The 18683-nt window shown below is 40.4% G+C and overlaps 1 protein-coding gene across 1 annotated transcript in view; it reads left to right on the top strand.

Annotated features, from left to right (window-relative positions):
• NR3C2 (nuclear receptor subfamily 3 group C member 2) overlaps positions 1 to 18683 on the top strand; it is a 365145-nt gene that overhangs the window by 322444 nt on the left and 24018 nt on the right. Inside the window, exons 7-8 of the mRNA XM_053582461.1 lie at positions 10642 to 10772; positions 18118 to 18275. Coding sequence (XP_053438436.1) covers positions 10642 to 10772; positions 18118 to 18275 — 289 coding nt within the window. The remainder of the gene's footprint in view (positions 1 to 10641; positions 10773 to 18117; positions 18276 to 18683) is intronic.

The raw sequence follows: 18683 nt of genomic DNA, 5'->3' as shown, positions 1-18683 counted from the left end.
AGATTTTTGGATTATCATGGGTGACTCTGATCTGTGTAATATCCATTAAAGTTCATGGAATTGGCCGGGTGTGGTGGCTCACGTCTTAGCACTCTGGGAGGCTGAGGCAGGTGGATTGCTTGAGCTCAGGAGTCTGAGACCAGCCTGAGCCAGAGCAAAACCCTATCTCTAGTAAAAATAAAAAATAAATAAATAAATAAAAATAAAAACTAGCCATGTGTGGTGGTGTACACATAGTCCCAGCTACTCAGGAGACTGAGACAAGAGGACTGCTTGAGCCCAGGAGTTTGAGGTCATTATTGGCTATGATGACACCATGGCACTCTACGTATTGCAACAGAGTGACACTCTGTCTAAAAAAAAAAAAAAAAAAGTTAGTAGAAATTGTGATGCTGGAGTCCAAGGGCAGTTCTATGAAAACATATCTTTTTTAGAACATTCATTAAGGTGACAAACAAAACACTGAATTAGCTTTAAACTATCACTAGAATTGACCGTGGGAAATTCATAGAGAACAAATGAATGTCATGGAGACCAACTTGACACCAGTCTTTCTGACACAATAGTCCTGTGGAGCAAACCGTGACAGCGTTCTCAAGTACTTCCCAAACCTAACCACTAAGTTATACCCTGGTTGTAAATAAACTGTGTCAATACCATAAAAATGAACAGACACCAGAGCTGCAACCAGCAAAATGGTCTTCCTACAGATATATCTTGTTTGTCAGTTAAGGGAAAATCTAGTAAGACTGAAAAAAAATTAAACAGTAAATAGGAATAATTCGAATGTTCAAATTGAGGTCATTTTTATTCTAATTAAGGTTTGAAAGGGAAGAAAATTATTTCTGCATGCTGTTTTTTAGGGAAATAACAAGCCTGAGACACAGACCATCTGTTACACTGACCACGTAACAAGATGTTAGATTTAGTCCAACATAATGATGTGGTTTGCAGCGTCAGGTGGCTGGTCTTTCAGATCTGCTGCGATTATATGGTGCACCACCCTACCCGAGGTATTTTACTCTCTCTTGTGACATTGGCACTATTGCTGCCTGTGTTCTCACCGTTTAACACACTCTCCTAGAGGCAGTTTATTGACAGCCATAACTAACATGCTAGCAAAAAATATTTATTGAGAGGCCTGTTGTTGAGATTCCAGAGACTTGAAGAAGTTCAGCCCTGACCGAGCGGCAATTTATTTTGTTTATAATCTCCGGAGAAAAGGACAGCTCAAAGTCTGTGAAACCCGTTGGATTTCATATATACTGCTAGATGTTTAGTTACCCCTCATGTAATTGTGGACTTATGCCTCCTCCAGAACCAGTCGTAGAAAGATATGTACACTCCTACCCAGAGGAAGACACAGACGGTCAGAACGGTGAGAGTTGGCTACAGTTTAATCCAAGGGCTAAGTGAAGTACTTCACAGGTTTCTTTTTGTAGTTCCTTCCTAAATAAAGTGATGTCTCACATACCAGGAAGGTGCTTTGTGGACAGGGTACAGTTTAGGGCAGTGTTACTAAAAGATCTTAAGTAAGAAAAGCTCATTGTACTGTTCAGAGATCCTCACTGGTGGAAGAGTTAGGAACCTCTTGTGCCTTGGCATTTATAAGATCAGCCAACATGAAAGGAATATGCTTGTTAAGTGTGAATTCATGGAAAGAAAAAGGACTGATAAAGGTAGTTCTATTTTCCTTTCCTTTTTAGGGGGCCAAAACTACAACAGGCAGGTCTTTTTGGAACTGTTTCCAAGTGGCTTTTGAAATCATGGTATATTAAAGAATTTCTATTGAGCCTGTTTTCAAAAAGCATTTAGTACAGCCTGCAATAAAAACATAGATCCAGTAAGACAGAAAATCTATCAGGATACAAAAAGTCAAGTTGTGAAAATAGAGAAGAGAGATATTTTATATATTATAAAAGAGGAAACAATGAAATACCTAAACTCTAACACAGGTTACATAATTAAACACAAACCTTAGTTTCTTAATTGCTTGCAAGGTACAGAGGTAAGCAGGTAAGATGGTGGGTTACAGAGATTCTCTGTTTTTTAAAAAATTTTCAGTACATTCTTTGTTATAAAATACATCTAACATAAAATTTACCATCTTAATTCTTTTTAAGAGTACCATTCAGTAGTAGAGTTATCACATTGTTATTTAACCAGTCTCCAGAATTGTTTTATTTTGTAAAACTGCAACTCTTTACTCACTTAACAATTTCCCATTCCCATCCTTCCTCCAGCCCCTGGTAACCACCATTCAACTTCCTATTTCTATTTGACTACTCCAGATCCCACAGACAAGTGGAATCATGGAGTATTTCTGTTTTTGTGACTGGCACATTTCACGTAGCATAATATCATGAAGGTTCATCCGTGCTGTAGCATGTTGGGGAATTGCCTTTCCTTTTAAGGCTAAATAATATTCCGTTGTTTGTATTTAGCACATTTTGTTTATCTGTTTATCTGTCAAGAGACACTTGAGTTGGCTATTATGAATAACAGTGCCATGGACATGTATGTACATCTATCTCTTCAAGATCCTACTTTTAATTCTTACAGATTAGAAGTCAGCATTAAAAGAGTAGCTTTTTCCGTGCCCAAAGTTCAAAGGCAATGTACCATCTGCCTATATAGGATGAGTAATAGATTCATCCTCAGCTGCTGTCTTGCAGGGATGCAGCCTTTTTCCATAAAGGGCTGTTACTTGGAAGAGTTCAGTGGAGGCATGATGTTAAGTGATATCTTCATAAAATCCCCTGCCTCAGAGGCCTGCCTGTGTGATTGTCCAATGATCGGGCTTAATGTCAGTGCCATGGCCTCAGGAAATGAGAGGCCTAAGAAATGGTTGATAAGCATACCCTTTAAACTAGCCCTTGAAAAAGATCAATGCAAGAGAGTTTAGAAAGGTTTCTGATGAGAACCTAGACCGGGCAGATGGGAAGATCAAACTATTTCACACATTTAGATGCTACAAGGAAGAGCATTGCTCGTTTTCTCACTGTGGTTGACAGCCACCCATGAGGTATCCACATGGTTGTTCAGACTGATGCTTAGAGCTTTCAAGTTCTGATGCCTGTAGTCTCAAATGCTTTGTAGTGTGGGCTTATCAAATATTGACTTCTGGCAGACTATAGAACATGTATATGATTCTAGGATTGCATTTAGGTTGGAGCAGTATTTTCCCAAATCAGCTGCTTCCAGGTGGACCTCCAGGTAACTGACGACTAAGCTTCTTGAACAGTAAACCACTACCTAAATTCCAAAACAGGAGTGTTCCCTCTGACAGCCACTAGCCAATACATTCAATGGCCTAGTCTTCACATAATGTGAAATAGGGCAGCCCTGTTGACATGTAAAGGTGGCAAAATAGCATAGGTCCTATAGGTTAAAAAAAAAAGTTGTTCAGAATGTTTAGGTACTAAGTTAAAAGCAGGCAACCAGCAACTAAATAATTTAAGTTGTATATGCCCTACCCACTCTGATTTTAATGGGGCTTTTTTCTAATTCTCACTATTATTTATGAATTAAGTCTCATTTCTAATCCCAAAGTTTCTCAACAGCAAGGAAAAAACATATTTTCTAACTCCTGATTATTCACTATTGTTTCAAGTGAAACAGCTTTAGACAAGTTAGGTGATTTTAATTTAGTATTTAAACCTATTTCCAAATGATCATATGATTTTAGTTTAGTAGAATGGATGTTCTAAGAGAAGACCAGATGAAGTTATAGCTACAAACGAAATTGTTCACCTCGTTGGACAAAACTGCAAGTTTAGGAAACAACTGAAATGCTTCTTTGAAAAGATTTTGGAACTGTTGTTTTCATAGATTTTACTCCCAAGTTCCTTAGAATTGGAACTGGATCTCCAGGCCCACTTTGGCTGTTATATGCATTTATCCGGAAGTGGAGTTTAGCTGTTCTTACAAATGAGAAGGGGTTTAGAAGTGGTTGACATATGCAGAAACATTAGTGCCCACGGTTCAGAGGTAAAGGCTAGCACCTGTCATTTATTGAGGTCTGACACTCACTCTAATACAGGGCCGTTTCCTCCCTCGGTGATCTCTGACCTTCTCTCATTAGTCCACTGATCCAGGGTGACTTTTAGTCATGTATTTACTTTTATTTTATAGAAAGCATTATACAAACTTCTCTTTCCCAAAGTAGTCAGGATATTTTTACATTATTCTGTTCAAAAGCAGGTGAAATTATGACATGAATAAAATCCTGAAATAATATTACAAAATTAATACCAATGTCATGCCCCAAAGAGTGTCCTTGTTTCAACTTTTTTAGATATACATTTCTGTACAGTTAACCTAATGTGCAAAAAATGATGCCATGTAAAATGTGTTTTCAAGATTGCCAATTTTCTTGAAATTTCAAGCTGTATTGAGTACTTAGTACCCTTCATTTAGAGAACTCAATTTCATGCAGTAGAAACAGCAATGGAATTTGAAAATACAAAATCTTACCATGTAATGGGGAACAAAGGATAAATAAATGAGTGACTAGAATAACAAGACGTAAGAGATACCAAATATCTTTTTATAGTTGTATGACTCTGGGGAGAAAAAATGTGCTGAAAACTATTACTTGGGCCAGCAACACGGAGAACGGAAAAGGCCTGGGTTTCAAAGTAACATGGAGATAATTCCTCACAGGGCATTGTGAGAATTAGCGAGAAGAAATTTAGCTCTGGCGTTTGGTAGGTAATCCGTGAATGATAGCCGTGAAGACTGGACAGGTTATTTACATAGCCCCTCCCGGAAGAGTTAAAAGAGATGCTCTTCATATTGAAGTGGCAAGCAATGTTTTCCTTAGATGCGTTGTTACACACTAACATTCTGATGTGTTTTCAAGTAGAATGTGAGGTCTCTCTTTAACCTTGAATCTGTGTGTGGATGTTCTGTTAACACATCCCGTAACAGAAACACTTTGACATTAGAGGTGTTCAGTTCTCATGTTCTCTAGACAAGTCACTTTCACCTGCTAAAAATCAGCATTGTCTCTGTATTTTTCCCCCTAGAGTTATAATTCTATATATAAAGAAATAATAATAACATAATATTATTTTCCTGAAATTTTATTTTAAAAGTTTGATTCTTTTTTGGTTTGTTTCAACCAAAGTGATCATTGGTCTCTCAAGAAGCATTTTGTTCTCTCTCCATTATATCCCCCCAAAGCTAACATTTGTACAGAACTTTATAAATTTAAGAACTTTCATGTAATTGGTTCCTTCATTCTTGTGAGATTAGAATTATTGTTACTATTTCAGTTTCACATGTGCTAAGTCTGAGTCACAGAAGTTACATGATTACCAGCTCATAAAGCCGGCACAGGGGAGGGCTGATGGGCCTTGCATCTCTAGGCCCTGCTGTGGCAAAGCCCCGGGTGCCAGCTTAAGGAATTAAATGTATCTGAGAGCACTTGTAAAACTGCAGTGTTGACTGTGGGTTGTGCTATATTCCTCAGACATCCTCTTTACTCCAGGTTATAATCTGAATCTCTCTCTCTCTTTTTCTGGGAACTTTTTTAACTTGACAAATTGCCATATCTGCTTTTTTTGGCCACTTGATAACCTTATGTGATTTTTGTAAATTACGGGTATTCCTTTATCATCCTCATCATATGCAAATCTGTACGCCTTCAGTTCACTCTGTTCTTTTTACTTGCTCTCTTTCCTTTTTTTTTTTTTTTTTTTGAAGAGACAGAGTTTCACTTTATGGCCCTCGGTAGAGTGCCGTGGCCTCACACAGCTCACAGCAACCTCCAACTCCTGGGCTTAAGCGATTCTCTTGCCTCAGCCTCCCGAGTAGCTGGGACTACAGGCGCCCGCCACAACGCCCGGCTATTTTTTGGTTGCAGTTCAGCCGGGGCTGGGTTTGAACCCGCCACCCTCAGTATATGGGGCTGGCGCCCTACCAACTGAGCCACAGGCGCCACCCTCTCTTTCCTTTTTTTCTTTCCTTGCCTTCCTCATGGATACATGAAATATTACTGAGCAAAGACTGACATGTAGCACTCGCCTCTCTCATTCTTTTTGACATTCACAAAGGTGACTTAGGCACGGATCTTGCCTTTAAGAAGCTTGTAGTTAGCAATCACAATGGTAGAACTGCCCTGAGCTGTTTTTTCTTTTGCTCTAAGTACACAGAAATTCTGCATTTAAAACAGTCTTAAATACATAGCCAAACTCCCAAGAATTCTTTTTAAGTGCAAAAACAGAATTCATAGGCAGGGTGGTTTAACCCAGAGATAATGCTATCGTTGGCCTACTGGATGCAGAAAGTAGATACATGCTTTAGAGGTGGGCATTAGAACACAAATGGGAAAAGGTGGTAAGAACATAGACTCTAGCACGGCTGGGGCTTGAGATAGAGCACCTGCATAAAGCCACGGCTCTGACAACACATTCACTGTCTACCAACAAGGGCGACACAAACCAACCAGCCAGCATGGCAAGGTAGCCAAAAGAAGAAAGAAAACAGCCCTCCACCACATCAAATGTGGAACCTGAGTTTAAACTATCCGAGTCTTACAAAAAGCATTTCAGCTACGAAAGGAACATAAAAACTTCTCCAGAACAAGTGAAATGCTTATACCCATGACAATGATAAATGCTGAGACTATCCTTTCCATAAGCCAGTACCCAGGGGACTCACACAGAAGACAGTATACCCCAAAACCGTACATGTTAGACATGCATATTAGCATCTCCCAAAAGTGAATAAAAAACTGAAACTATAAAATAAACATGTTTGAACAATCTAGAGATGTAAAGTGATATAATAACCATAAAGGAAGAAATATCTGTGAAAAATAACAGAAATGTTTGAGAAAGAACAGAGTGTTTCTATGCTTCTCAACTTGAAACATATCACCATTAAAATTAAAACACTATATTAAACAGTATATTCAACATATCCGGGGGTGGGGGGAGGAAGTACTTAATTGGAAATAGATCCGAGAGAATCACCTAGAATGCAGTACAGACATATAAAAAGAAAAAATGAAAGGAAGGTTAATGTGGAAGGCAAAAAAAGAAGTCCAACATATTGCCAATAGGAGTTCAACAATGGAAATGGCAAGAATGGAATCGGGGTGATATTTGAAGAAACAATGGCTAAAACCATGTCAGAATTGAAGGAATACTTTCCTCTCCAATTGAATAAGGACATGGAGTCCTGAACAAGAGAAATAAAAACCCATCTGTACCTAGGTGCCTCATAATGAAACTGCAGGCATCAAATAGAGAAAAATGTTTAAAGCCACCAGAAAGAAAATGCATGTTACCTATGAGGGATTGGCAATTAGAGTAACAGGAAACTTCCAAAAATAACCCTTATGGCACAGGTGTAGTGGAATACTATCTTCAAAGTGCCAGAGGAAATTACTTGTCAAGCTACAAATCTATGCCTTTTAAACTTCATCCAAGAATAAAAGTGAAATAAACACATTATCAGACAAAATGAGACCACTGCTGAAAGAATTATTAAAAAATGTTCTTTAAGTAAAAAGTTGAACTTGGAGGAGTAAAGTGCAAGAACTAATGGTAGTCAGAGAAACACATTAGTAAATCTAAACTGATGTGGAGTGTGTGTGTGTTAGAAAGACTATTTTAAAAGTGAGTTAAAGGGCGGCGCCTGTGGCTCAGTGAGTAGGGCGCCGGCCCCATATGCCGAGGGTGGCGGGTTCAAACCCAGCCCCAGCCAAACTGCAACCAAAAAATAGCCGGGCGTTGTGGTGGGCGCCTGTAGTCCCAGCTACTCGGGAGGCTGAGGCAAGAGAATCGCGTAAGCCCAAGAGTTAGAGGTTGCTGTGAGCCGTGTGACGCCACGACACTCTACCGGAGGGCGGTACAGTGAGACTCGGTCTCTACAAAAAAAAAAAAAAAAAAGTGAGTTAAAGTGTGCCAGGAAGACTATGTTAGCCAGTGTGATGAAAATGTGTCAAATGGTCTATAAAACCAGTGTATGGTTCCCCATGATCGCATAATGTACACAGCTATGATTTAATAATAATAAAAAAATAAAGTAACTAAAAATAAATAAATAAAAGTGAGTTAAAGTGTAAATACTAAAGAACATGGAAAATCGGAATCAGTAGGCTAAAGATAAAGTATTCTGAATAATTTTTGTCTCTCATGGGAAAGCTTTTGATTAACTTCAGATCTTTAAGTAAGTTCATAACTTAAGAATAATTATTTTAAAACGTAATTATTTAAAGTGGAAAAGTAGAAGGTATACTTTCTAAATTCCGTTAGAGGGAAGGGATTAAAAGGCTGCATCAATCCAATAAAAAGAGAGAAAGTAGAAAGAAGGGAAAGAAGAAGGAAACAGAGTTAAAATGATACGGAAGATCCAAATACGAATAATCATGGTAAACGAAAACAGATTAAACCAAGCAATTAAAATACAGAGACTCTTGGATTTTTTTTTAATCCAGCTTTTTGCTGTTGATAATTTACATGTGTGAAATATAATCATGTGGTAAGTTCGAAAGTAAGGGATTAAGGGAAATGCAGAGGGAGTGATGCCAGAAAAAAAAATTTTTTTATTTTTTATTTTTGGCAGTTTTTGGCCGGGGCTGGGTTTGAACCCACCACTTCTGGCATATGGGGCTGGCGCCCTTACCCCTTTGAGCCACAGGCGCCTCCTGACGCCAGAAAAAATTTTTAAAGAACAAGAAAAAGAAAGAGAAAGGACAAAAAACAATATTAAGATCGAACAAAATTTGTAAGCAAAAAAAAAAAAAAAAGGGAATAAAAACGATACTACTTAGTGATAGAAGGAAAAATCACCAAAGAAGAAACCATATGGTCAACATTCAAAAAAATGTTGAATCTACTGGTGATGATAGAAATAAAAGCAGCAATGGGCAACCCTTTCAACCCCCATCAGATGGAAGAAAATTTAAATTGGATAATGAGGAGCATCCACATTAGATGTGGAGTAAGGGCACTCTCGAGCCTGCTGATGGGCGTGACAGCAGAGGACATGCACAGATCTGTGGCTCATTGGGTCTGTTTCCATCCCGCATCCTATAGAAAAGCTCGAGGATGTCCCTTGGGTATCATTTGTAATAGCAATACAGAGGAAACAGCCCCGTGTCCATCAGTAGTGGCACAGGTAAGTAAATTGTGATCTATTCAAATAAATGAAGCTTGAAGCAGTTCAGACAAATTAACTTAGAGTTACCTGCATTAAAATAGGTACAGCTCAGATTTACCTGTTGAATAAAAATAAGTTACAGAACGATATGCATATCTAATTTCAAATTTACATAAAACAAAGCAATACTGTATGCTGTTTTTATAGAGACCTACATGTGTGGTAAGATACACACATCTGAAGCCTCACTGTCTCAAAAAAAAAAAAGAAAAGAAAGATATACATCTGAGAGGAAATGATCATCTCCCCAAAGCAGTGGCTCCTTTCTTAAATGAAGACGAGACAGATGGGACCAGGGTGAAGACAGAGTGGGCCTTAACTCTGCTATGCCACGCACACATGGCAGAAATATTAGCATTTGTTGGTGGTGTTAATTCAGGATGGTAGACCAATGTGCTCCTGTGATTTGTGTGTGTTTAAAATATTTCCTTAATTAAAAATGGTTTCTAGCTTATTGTGAGAGAGAAAAAGACATAGGAATAATAGCAATGCACAGAAAAGCATTCCACGTTTCACCCCGTGTTCTCCACAACTGGCGTTTGGAGTTGAGATACAGAAGATTTCTGCTTCTGCAGGGCGCCCTGGAAGAAGTGTCATAAGGTTTCTTTCCTGCATCATCCTCAGAAATGAATTAGCCATCACCACTCTATGTTTATGTCTTTGGCCTTTGTCAAGTTCTTTACCATTTTTCACTCATAGTCTACTTTTCACTTTGTACAGTCTTTCCCAGGGCCTCTCATAAGGCTCGTTACTTTGAGGGAAAACATCTAAAAAACAAAGTGATGCTTTTCTTCTCAAGGAAAGAGAAAATAAGGACTTCTGTTGTTATATAACCCTGAATTTTTATGGAAACATTTAGATGATAGGGGCAGAGGATTGGTTGATTTTGTGTGGAAATGTTTGTGTATATTGTGCTGAACTCCCAATTCCCATGTCTCAGTCTCTCTATCAGAGAGATTGCATTGTTGCAAGTAGTTGACAGACATGTTCCAGGACCTCTGTATGGAAAGCCCATATAGAAATAGGCCACCACTGTTCTCAGATCCCAACCTCTAGCCCAGTCCTTCCCAAATAGTAAGTGCTTAGTATCTGTGGGCACAAAGGAACAAGAGTCTATGGGCTTTGCCCCCAGTCACAGCAGCCCCTCTGCTTTATAGATGAGCTCACTACAACACACACCACATTACTCTTGACATAAAATGAAATCATGGCACGTTTTGAAAAGATTGGTTTCAGCACTTCTGACACGTTATTTACAGGGTCCTAGTAAATGACCCAGCAGTGTCTAGAAGCAGTTTACCAATCACTATGAAAGGCATCTAACTCGTCTTTAAAATACACATCTGTTCCATGTTGAAGCCAAAAGGAAAATTCTGACTCAGATCACTTACTAAGCTGCCTGGGGATGCCGTCTGGGTCTGACGGTGAATCTCGCATTCTCAGACATTGTCCTCTTTTCCTTTGCAGAGAGAAGATGCATCAGTCTGCCATGTATGAGCTGTGCCAGGGGATGCACCAAATCAGCCTTCAGTTCGTCCGACTGCAGCTTACCTTTGAAGAGTACACCATAATGAAAGTTTTGCTGCTACTGAGCACAAGTAAATTGCTGTCTGCCCCGGCGCTTGTTCTATATTCCCTGTCGGAGGGTAGCCTATTGATAGTGTCCCAGGGGTCCTCAAACTGCAGCCCGCGGGCCACGTGCGGTGGTGTGATTGTATTTGTTCCCGTTTTGTTTTTTTTACATCAAAATAAGATATGTGCAGTGTGCATAGGAATTTGTTCACGGTTGTTTTTTTTTTTTAACTATAGTCCGGCCCTCCAACGGTCTGAGGGACAGTGAACTGGCCCCCTGTTTAAAAAGTTTGAGGACCCCTGGTAGGTGATGGTACAAAAAACCACAAACAAAAAACAAAAAAGGTTTTGATCTTGAGGAACTAGGTTACTTGCAAAGTATGACATTTTGGATATACAGAAAGGGCGTATTCCTTCAGTCCTTTGTCCATCCATAACAAGTAAATATTTATTAAATGTCTATTATGTGTATGGTAAGATTGGGCAGGTCAGGAAACACAAGGGTTAATGAAGCACAGTCTCTAACTTCAGGGAGCTTACATGAATAAAACAAGTTCAAAGACATCTTTTTTTTTTTAGAGGCAGAGTTTCACGTCATCGCCCTTGGTAGAGTGCCATGGTGTCACACGGCTCACAGCAACCTCCAACTCTTGGGCTTAGGCAATTCCCTTGCCTCAGCCTCCCGAGTAGCTGAGACTACAGATACCTGCCACAACGCCTGGCTATTTTTATTGTTGTTGTTGTTGCAGTTTGGCTGGGGCCGGGTTTGAACCCGCCACCCTCGGTATATGGGGCCGGTGCCCTGCCCACGGAGCCACAGATGCCGCCCAAAGACATCTTTAATATATGTGGAAAGTGATTGTTTACTATGCTAGAGATACTAGTACCATGGCGGCTCATAGAAGGGAAGAGCTCATCATTTCTGGGGATCTGGTAGGGAACCACAGTGCAGCTGGATCTTGGTGGGCTTTTCTAGGGTTGAAGACTGGACAGGTGTGCTGTGACGTCGCGCTGTCAGGGCGCAGTGTGAATGGGTGTGGGGGTGTGGGAAAGCATGTTTAGGCAATGGCATGCAGCTCCAAGGGGAGGGAGGGAGCTTGTTTTGCCTTTCAATTTTTAATTTTTATTTTATTGATGTATTTATTTAAGGAATAAGTTTGGGATATAGATTGTACCAGATTATTCAATGCCTAGTGAAGAAATCTGGACCTTATTTGGTAGGCAGGGAAGTATAACACTGAAGGTTTTTGAGCAGTGGGATGACATCAAAGCTGTATCTTATGGCGTTATGAGGACATAGCTGGTAATGGGATGGATTCAAGGGGATGGAGAAGAGAAGGGGAGAGACAGTTGCAGACCTTTGCCTGACTGAAAGCACAGAGACCTGCTGGGAGGTATAGAAATCATAGGCTGGATCATGGCGCCAGGTGCCGTGGCGGTCAGGAGCAGGTGGACTCAAGGCATCGCAGAGTCCGTCTTGCCACCTGCCTGGAAGGGGAAGTGAAAATGCCGCAGGTCAGAAGCACTACGGGTTTTGAGCACAGAGAAATGACTAGCACAGTAGCTATGCCATTAATAGAAATATGTTAATGTCGAGACTTGGAGCGGATATTGTGGCGTGTTAAGATGAGTTCCATTTTAGATGGGTTAATTTATTGATGCCAACTCTGTATTCTGATCGAGTTAACCAAAAGATGGGGAAAGTCGGGGACTGAAACACAGAAGACAAATTTGGACATTGAGATATGTAAATTTGGAATTATCCTGATGAAAAATCCATAGTGTAAACTTCAGTGGTTAGTAGGGTACCTCGGCACAGAAAGAAGAGGAAAGAGCCAGTTGAGCTGTATGAAAGGAGGGTTCGGGGCGGCGCCTGTGGCTCAGTGAGTAGGGCGCCGGCCCCATATGCCGAGGGTGGCGGGTTCGGACCCAGCCCCGGCCAAACGGCAACAAAAAAATAGCCGGGCGTTGTGGCGGGCGCCTGTAGTCCTGGCTGCTCGGGAGGCTGAGGCAAGAGAATCGCGTAAGCCCAGGAGTTGGAGGTTGCTGTGAGCTGTGTGCGGCCACGGCACTCTACCGAGGGCCATAAAGTGAGACTCTGTCTCTACAAAAAAAGAAAAAAAAAGAAAGGAGGGTTGGCAGAGGCTGAAGGGCCAAAGAGAGCACCACAAGAGGAGGCAGAGAAACTGGGAGAGTGTTTGGTTTTGGAAGCCGGGGTTGAGTTTCTAAAGGGGGATGCCTGACACACAGCATGGCTTCCACAGAGAAAGCTGAGAATGCTGACTGGAGGACACTGCAGTTGACCGTTAGGCACAGGGCCCGTGCCAGAATGCTAGGAACTTGTAGCCTAATGGGAAGCTGTTTTCAACTTCTGGAACCAAGAATTGGAAGAAAGAAGTTGACCGTGTAAAATGCCCAAGGAGACGAGAGAGGACAGGGTCAGCCTTGGCAAGGATGTTGCCCACTTGTTCCTCCAACAACGGTGCAGGAATTTTCAGAGGGGAAAGAATTTGAGGCATCTCTATCAGAAAGGGGCAAGACCCAGAATGATGACAGGGGACAACACAGAGCAGAAAGCTCTTGAGCTAAGCCATGGCCACTGAGGAAACTGAGAAATGTTCTAATGTCAAGAGCCAGAAGGAATGCCATGGCCAGTGGTGTGGGCGTCAGGAGAGGAGAGGGTGCCACTGACGGGCTGGAAGCAAAAACGAGGGTCCGGTCCTTTCCCTGTGCTGCTCCTGGGCTTCTGAACCAGAGGCGTGGGTAAAGGGTCAGTCTTCAGGAAAGCCAGCATGGTCAGGACAGAATGTGGGGAAAGGAGATGTTCAGTCCCAACAGAGGAAACCTGGGTCTGTGACAGTCCCAGCAGAGAAGACCTGGGTCTGTGACAGGGAGCCGGAATCCGTCAGTGATGAGAGCAGGAAGAGCAGACACGGTGTTGACTGGGGATAATCATCCTGCTTCACTTATGCTCAGCACCTCTCCGTGTACAAAGTGTTTTCCCAAATATTATCTAATTTAGTGCTTAAAATAACTCGGGGAGGTTGATAGTCCCGTTCTAAAGTTGACAAAATGGAGATTCCTAAGGGCGATTGGTCTCTAAATTAGGATTCAGACTAAAGGCTTGGGACGTCTCCTCCACTGCTGTCTGAGCTCCTCCCAGGAATGTTTCAGTTGAGTGGCACAGAATGCCAGCGGGGAGTGTGGCAGTGTCCAGTGGGCAGAATCTCAGACTCCGCAGCAGGTGGAGTGGGGCAAACCGCAGCCCTGGTGGGGAGATGGGGGCAAGAGTTCACAGCTGTGTTTTGTTTGGCCAGCACGGGTTTTTTAGGTTGCTTTTGGACTTTTTATTTTGTTTTATTTTCATTGAATTTGACTGCCCGGGGCAGGGCATGTTCTCTCCAGTTTGCCACAGGCCCCACCATTCCTCACTGGTAACGCCCAGCACGGTGTCCTGTAGCGTGTGTGTTCCCAAGCCCTGGTCGTCAGGTCGCCGCCCTGCCCTGCCCTTCATCAGGGTTCCCCCGTTTCCTCATTTATCCTTTCTGGAGGAGAACTTTAGAACTGTCATCTTTAAATTAAGGGAAAGTGGTTTTATTTCCCTTCCAAGCTAAGTGATTAACCATTACTGTTTAGAAAAATGTAAAAACAAAACTTAGACGGATGATAGGATTTAAATGAAACCTTTTCTTTCTAAAAATGCTTATGATACTAATTCTTTATAAATTCTGACTACTCAATTGGTATCTTATCCTTACATCCTTTTACATATTCTGCAACCCCTAGTAGATTCGGGAATCATTTTGAACCTATCTGAATTAATTTATTAGCTTTCAAGTAACTCAGTACTTTCAATTCTGGTTTTTTTGAAATGCAGAAAAAGCAAAATAGGAAAGGAAAACAGGGAAGCATAGGTAAAGGATTCTTATAAATCTTAGAAAGCCTTAGGCTTTAAGTAAGCTTCTTTCACTAGTCTATAATAAAATACAGGAAAAATTTTCATCTTATTTTAAAGTACTAAATTGCACACCAGCGTATCAAGAAAGTTTTTTAGTGATGACATCCAGAGAACGCACGTTCTTTATGCGTACAGAGGAAAGCAGACAAACTTCCACCCCAGTTGTCTCTTTGCTCTTCTCCAGCCCATAGATTTTGGATGATTTCCAGAAGCCCTGCAGCATTTAATAAGGAAATTCAGAAACTCTGGGCATATCTCCAAAAGTTGAGGTTTTGCTTAAGTTCTCTTTATTTGTGGGTTTGTTTCAACTTCTAAAAAATCTGGCTGGGAAACTGGTACAATATATTTCAGTTATCACAATAAAATATAAGTAATAATATTCCATACAACTTATAATCTTCAGAATTTTTCTTTCTTTTTTTTTTTTTTTTGAGACAGAATCTCAAGCTTATCACCCTGGGTAGAGTGCTGTAGCGTCACAGCTCACAGCAACCTCCAACTCCTGGGCTCAAACAATTCTCTTGCCTCCGCCTCCCAAGTATCTGGTACTATAGGCGCCCACCACAATGCCCGGCTATTTTTAGAGACAGGGTCTCACTTTGGCTCAGGCTGGTCTCAAACCTGTGAGCTCAGGCTGGTCTCAAACCTATGAACTCAGGCAATCCACACCACCCGGAGTGCTGAGATTACAGGTGTGAACCCCTGTGCCCAGCCCTTACCATCTTTTTTTTTTTTTTTTTTACATATACTTTTGACACAAAATTTGAATTTTAAGGGATAAAAACTATGTGTTATATAATGGATGGCATTTAACTCTTACTGTGAATGTCAAATATTCAGAACCACAACTAATATTGTGGCAGCCTCGGGAATTTGTGCAGTTGCTATTTAAAGGATTTTTCCTCCACAAAAATAGGCTTAAATAAACCACGAATCAAAAGCCTCAACAAATAAACTCAAGGAGATTATTAACATCATAGAAGAAGTTAATTTGCAAGATAATCCATATCTTTTTATAGGATAACAGGGTCATTTGGAAACAGTGGTTTGCCTAGCTTCCAGGGTTGAACATAACCCCAAGAAACTTACTTAGCCATTGTAAAGTGCTGACGACCAAAGTAAATTATTATTTATACAAGTTATGAGAAATTAGCAAATGTGATGTGTAACTAAGAAGTGAAAGTAAGAGCATTTTCAAACTCAGAATGTTAATATCACAAGATGAATTTTCATTGTCTTTATCTCCTAAAAATAAAGTTCTAGGTGATTTTAGTTTTCAGAATTACAGCATAAACATAACTATATTGGCCATAATGGAAAACAAACACGTACATAGATTTTCAGAGGGAACAGCATTAGCCCTTAACCTCTGATACCACCTGCTGGAAAGCACACTCAGGTGTATCCTTAAAGCAATCTTCACCTGTCTTAAGAAAAGCAGGTCACAGAAGCACTTGATATGCTCACAAGTCCTGAATTTCAAAGTATTTTTTTGGTTTAAACATAAAAGCTAGTCACTATATAAAAGAAGAAAACATAATTCTTAATTTTCTACCTCAATGAAGATAAAGTGTGGATATGGTTCATTCTCTTTTATTATATATTTCAGAATATCACAGAGGTACAAACATCTTGGTTACATAAATGGCTTTTGTATCATTTGAGTCAAAGTTGTAAGTGTGCCCATCACACCCAGACAGTGTGCCACATACCCATTAGGTATGAATTTGCCTATCCTTCCTCCCTCCTCCTACCTTCCCCGTCCCACCGATTTGAATTTGATGAGTGTTATTTGCTTATGTGCATGTAAGTGTTAATGGATTTATTTCCAATTGAGTAGTGAGTACATGTGGTGTTTGTTTTTCCATTCTTATGATACTTCACTTTAAAGAATGGTCTCCACTTCCATGCAGGTCATTACAAAAAGGCTCGTTCACTGTTTTATGGCTGAGTAGTACTCCATGGTATACATACACCACATTCCGTTATCCACTCACGTACTGATAGGCACTTGGGTTGTTTGCACGTCTTTGCAATAGTGAATTGTTCTGCTATAAACATTCGAGCATGTGTCTTTTTTATAAAGTGTCTTTTTTGCCTTTGGGTAAATAGTGGTGGGATTCCTAGATTGAACAGCAGGTCTACTTTTGTTTCTTTGAGGAATTTCCATACTACTTTCCATAGAGGTTGTACAAGTCTGCAGTTCCACCAACAATGTCTGCGTGCTCCTGTCTCCTCTGCAAGTTCTTGCCAGCATTTGTTGTTTGGGGACTTTTTGATAAAAGGTGTTCTAACTCAAGTTAGGTGGTATCTCCTTGTGGTTTTGGTTTGCATCTCTCTGATAATTAGAAATGTTGAACATTTTTAATATGGTTGTTGGTCTTTGTCTTCTTTGGAAAAGTTTCTGTTCATGACTTTTGCCCACTTTTTAATAGGGTATTTTTTTTTTTATCTTGCTGATTTTCCTTCAGTTCTTTATAAGTCTGGTTATCACCCCTTTATCAGATAGATACATAACGTGCAAATATTTTCTCTTATCCTGTAGGTTGTCTATTCAATCTAATGATTGTTTCCTTGGCTGTGTAGAAGGTTTTTAGCTTAATCAGATATCACTTATTTTTGTTGGTGGTGCGATTACTTTTAGGGTCTTGTTCTTAAAACTTTTGCTTAGACTGATGTCTTTGAAAGTTTTCATTTTACATTGCAGGCAGAGCCATGGTTGGTGTTACCCGAGTGCAAAGACTTACTTTTAGGCTGTTCTGGTAGGTCACATGACAGGTCATGTGATCCTGGAGCATGCTGCATCGTCCCCTTGCTAGATGATTGCCAGTTTGCCCAAGTGTCTTTGATATTAGAACTAGAATATGAAGAAGTTGCTTTCTAATTCTATCCCCAGCTCAGTTTCTCCACGGACTCTGGAAAATCAATATATTTGCCTATCTCTTTCGTATTGACAAATTAGAATCCATAAAACACTTTGATGACAGGCCACAGGCAGTATCACAGCACTGTGGTTAAGAGGCCAGCTTTGGAAACAGACAGGCCTAAGTTTATCCTACCCCTTCTCTGCCATTTATTTATTGTGTCCTTAGGCAAGTCACTCAACCTCCAGTCTTCAGTTTCCTCATCTGTAAGATGAGAATAATGTAATGGTTATGCCATAATACTGGTGTCAAGATCAAGTGAACAAGTACATGCAAAGTACACAATAACACACATCTGACAAAGGGGAGGTAGTCCTTTGTGCGTGCATGTGTACAGGTTTTGCCAATAGAAAACTGCCATATTTATTCATAATTACAATCAAGTAAAATTTAATACCCAACCTCCAAATCAGTATATGACCTTAGCTGTTAAGATGCTAAAGTTGTTTTCTATCCTGGGAATTTACATGTCTGTGTTCCTTAACACAGTTCCGAAGGATGGCCTCAAAAGCCAGGCTGTATTTGAAGAAATGAGGACAAATTACATCAAAGAACTGAGGAAGATGGTGACTAAGTGTCCCAGCAATTCTGGGCAGAGCTGGCAGAGGTTCTACCAACTGACCAAGCTTCTGGACTCCATGCATGACGTGAGTAGAGCCCTTGGTTTCTTTTCACTGAAGGACAACAACTACACACACACTTCTGCCCAAACAAAGCTAGAGAGCCGAGAGTTTTCAGGGTTTTTGGAAGAATCGAGGTAAATTCTCTAGTGGGAGACAGCAAGAGTTAAAAACAGACTAAGGAAATTTTTTTCCAAATAACCTTCAGAACAAACCTCATTTATAAGCAAAGGGTCTGGCTTTGTGCCCTGGAGCAGGGAAGGCCCTCAGATGTGCTACAGGTGTCAGATTAAGTTTCACATTTTTGCTTGCAATTTAGGAAATGTTTGGTTAATAAAAATGTTTGCTTTATCATTACATAAATAGTGTCCATCTTCTACAACTGTTAATCTAATAACCCAATCTTCCACAAACATTATTAGTGGTTCAGAGCCA

Source organism: Nycticebus coucang, chromosome 1 (genome assembly GCF_027406575.1).
Source record: "Nycticebus coucang isolate mNycCou1 chromosome 1, mNycCou1.pri, whole genome shotgun sequence".
NCBI classification, from domain to species: Eukaryota; Metazoa; Chordata; class Mammalia; order Primates; family Lorisidae; genus Nycticebus; species Nycticebus coucang.
This window is presented reverse-complemented; position numbering and strand designations above follow the sequence as displayed.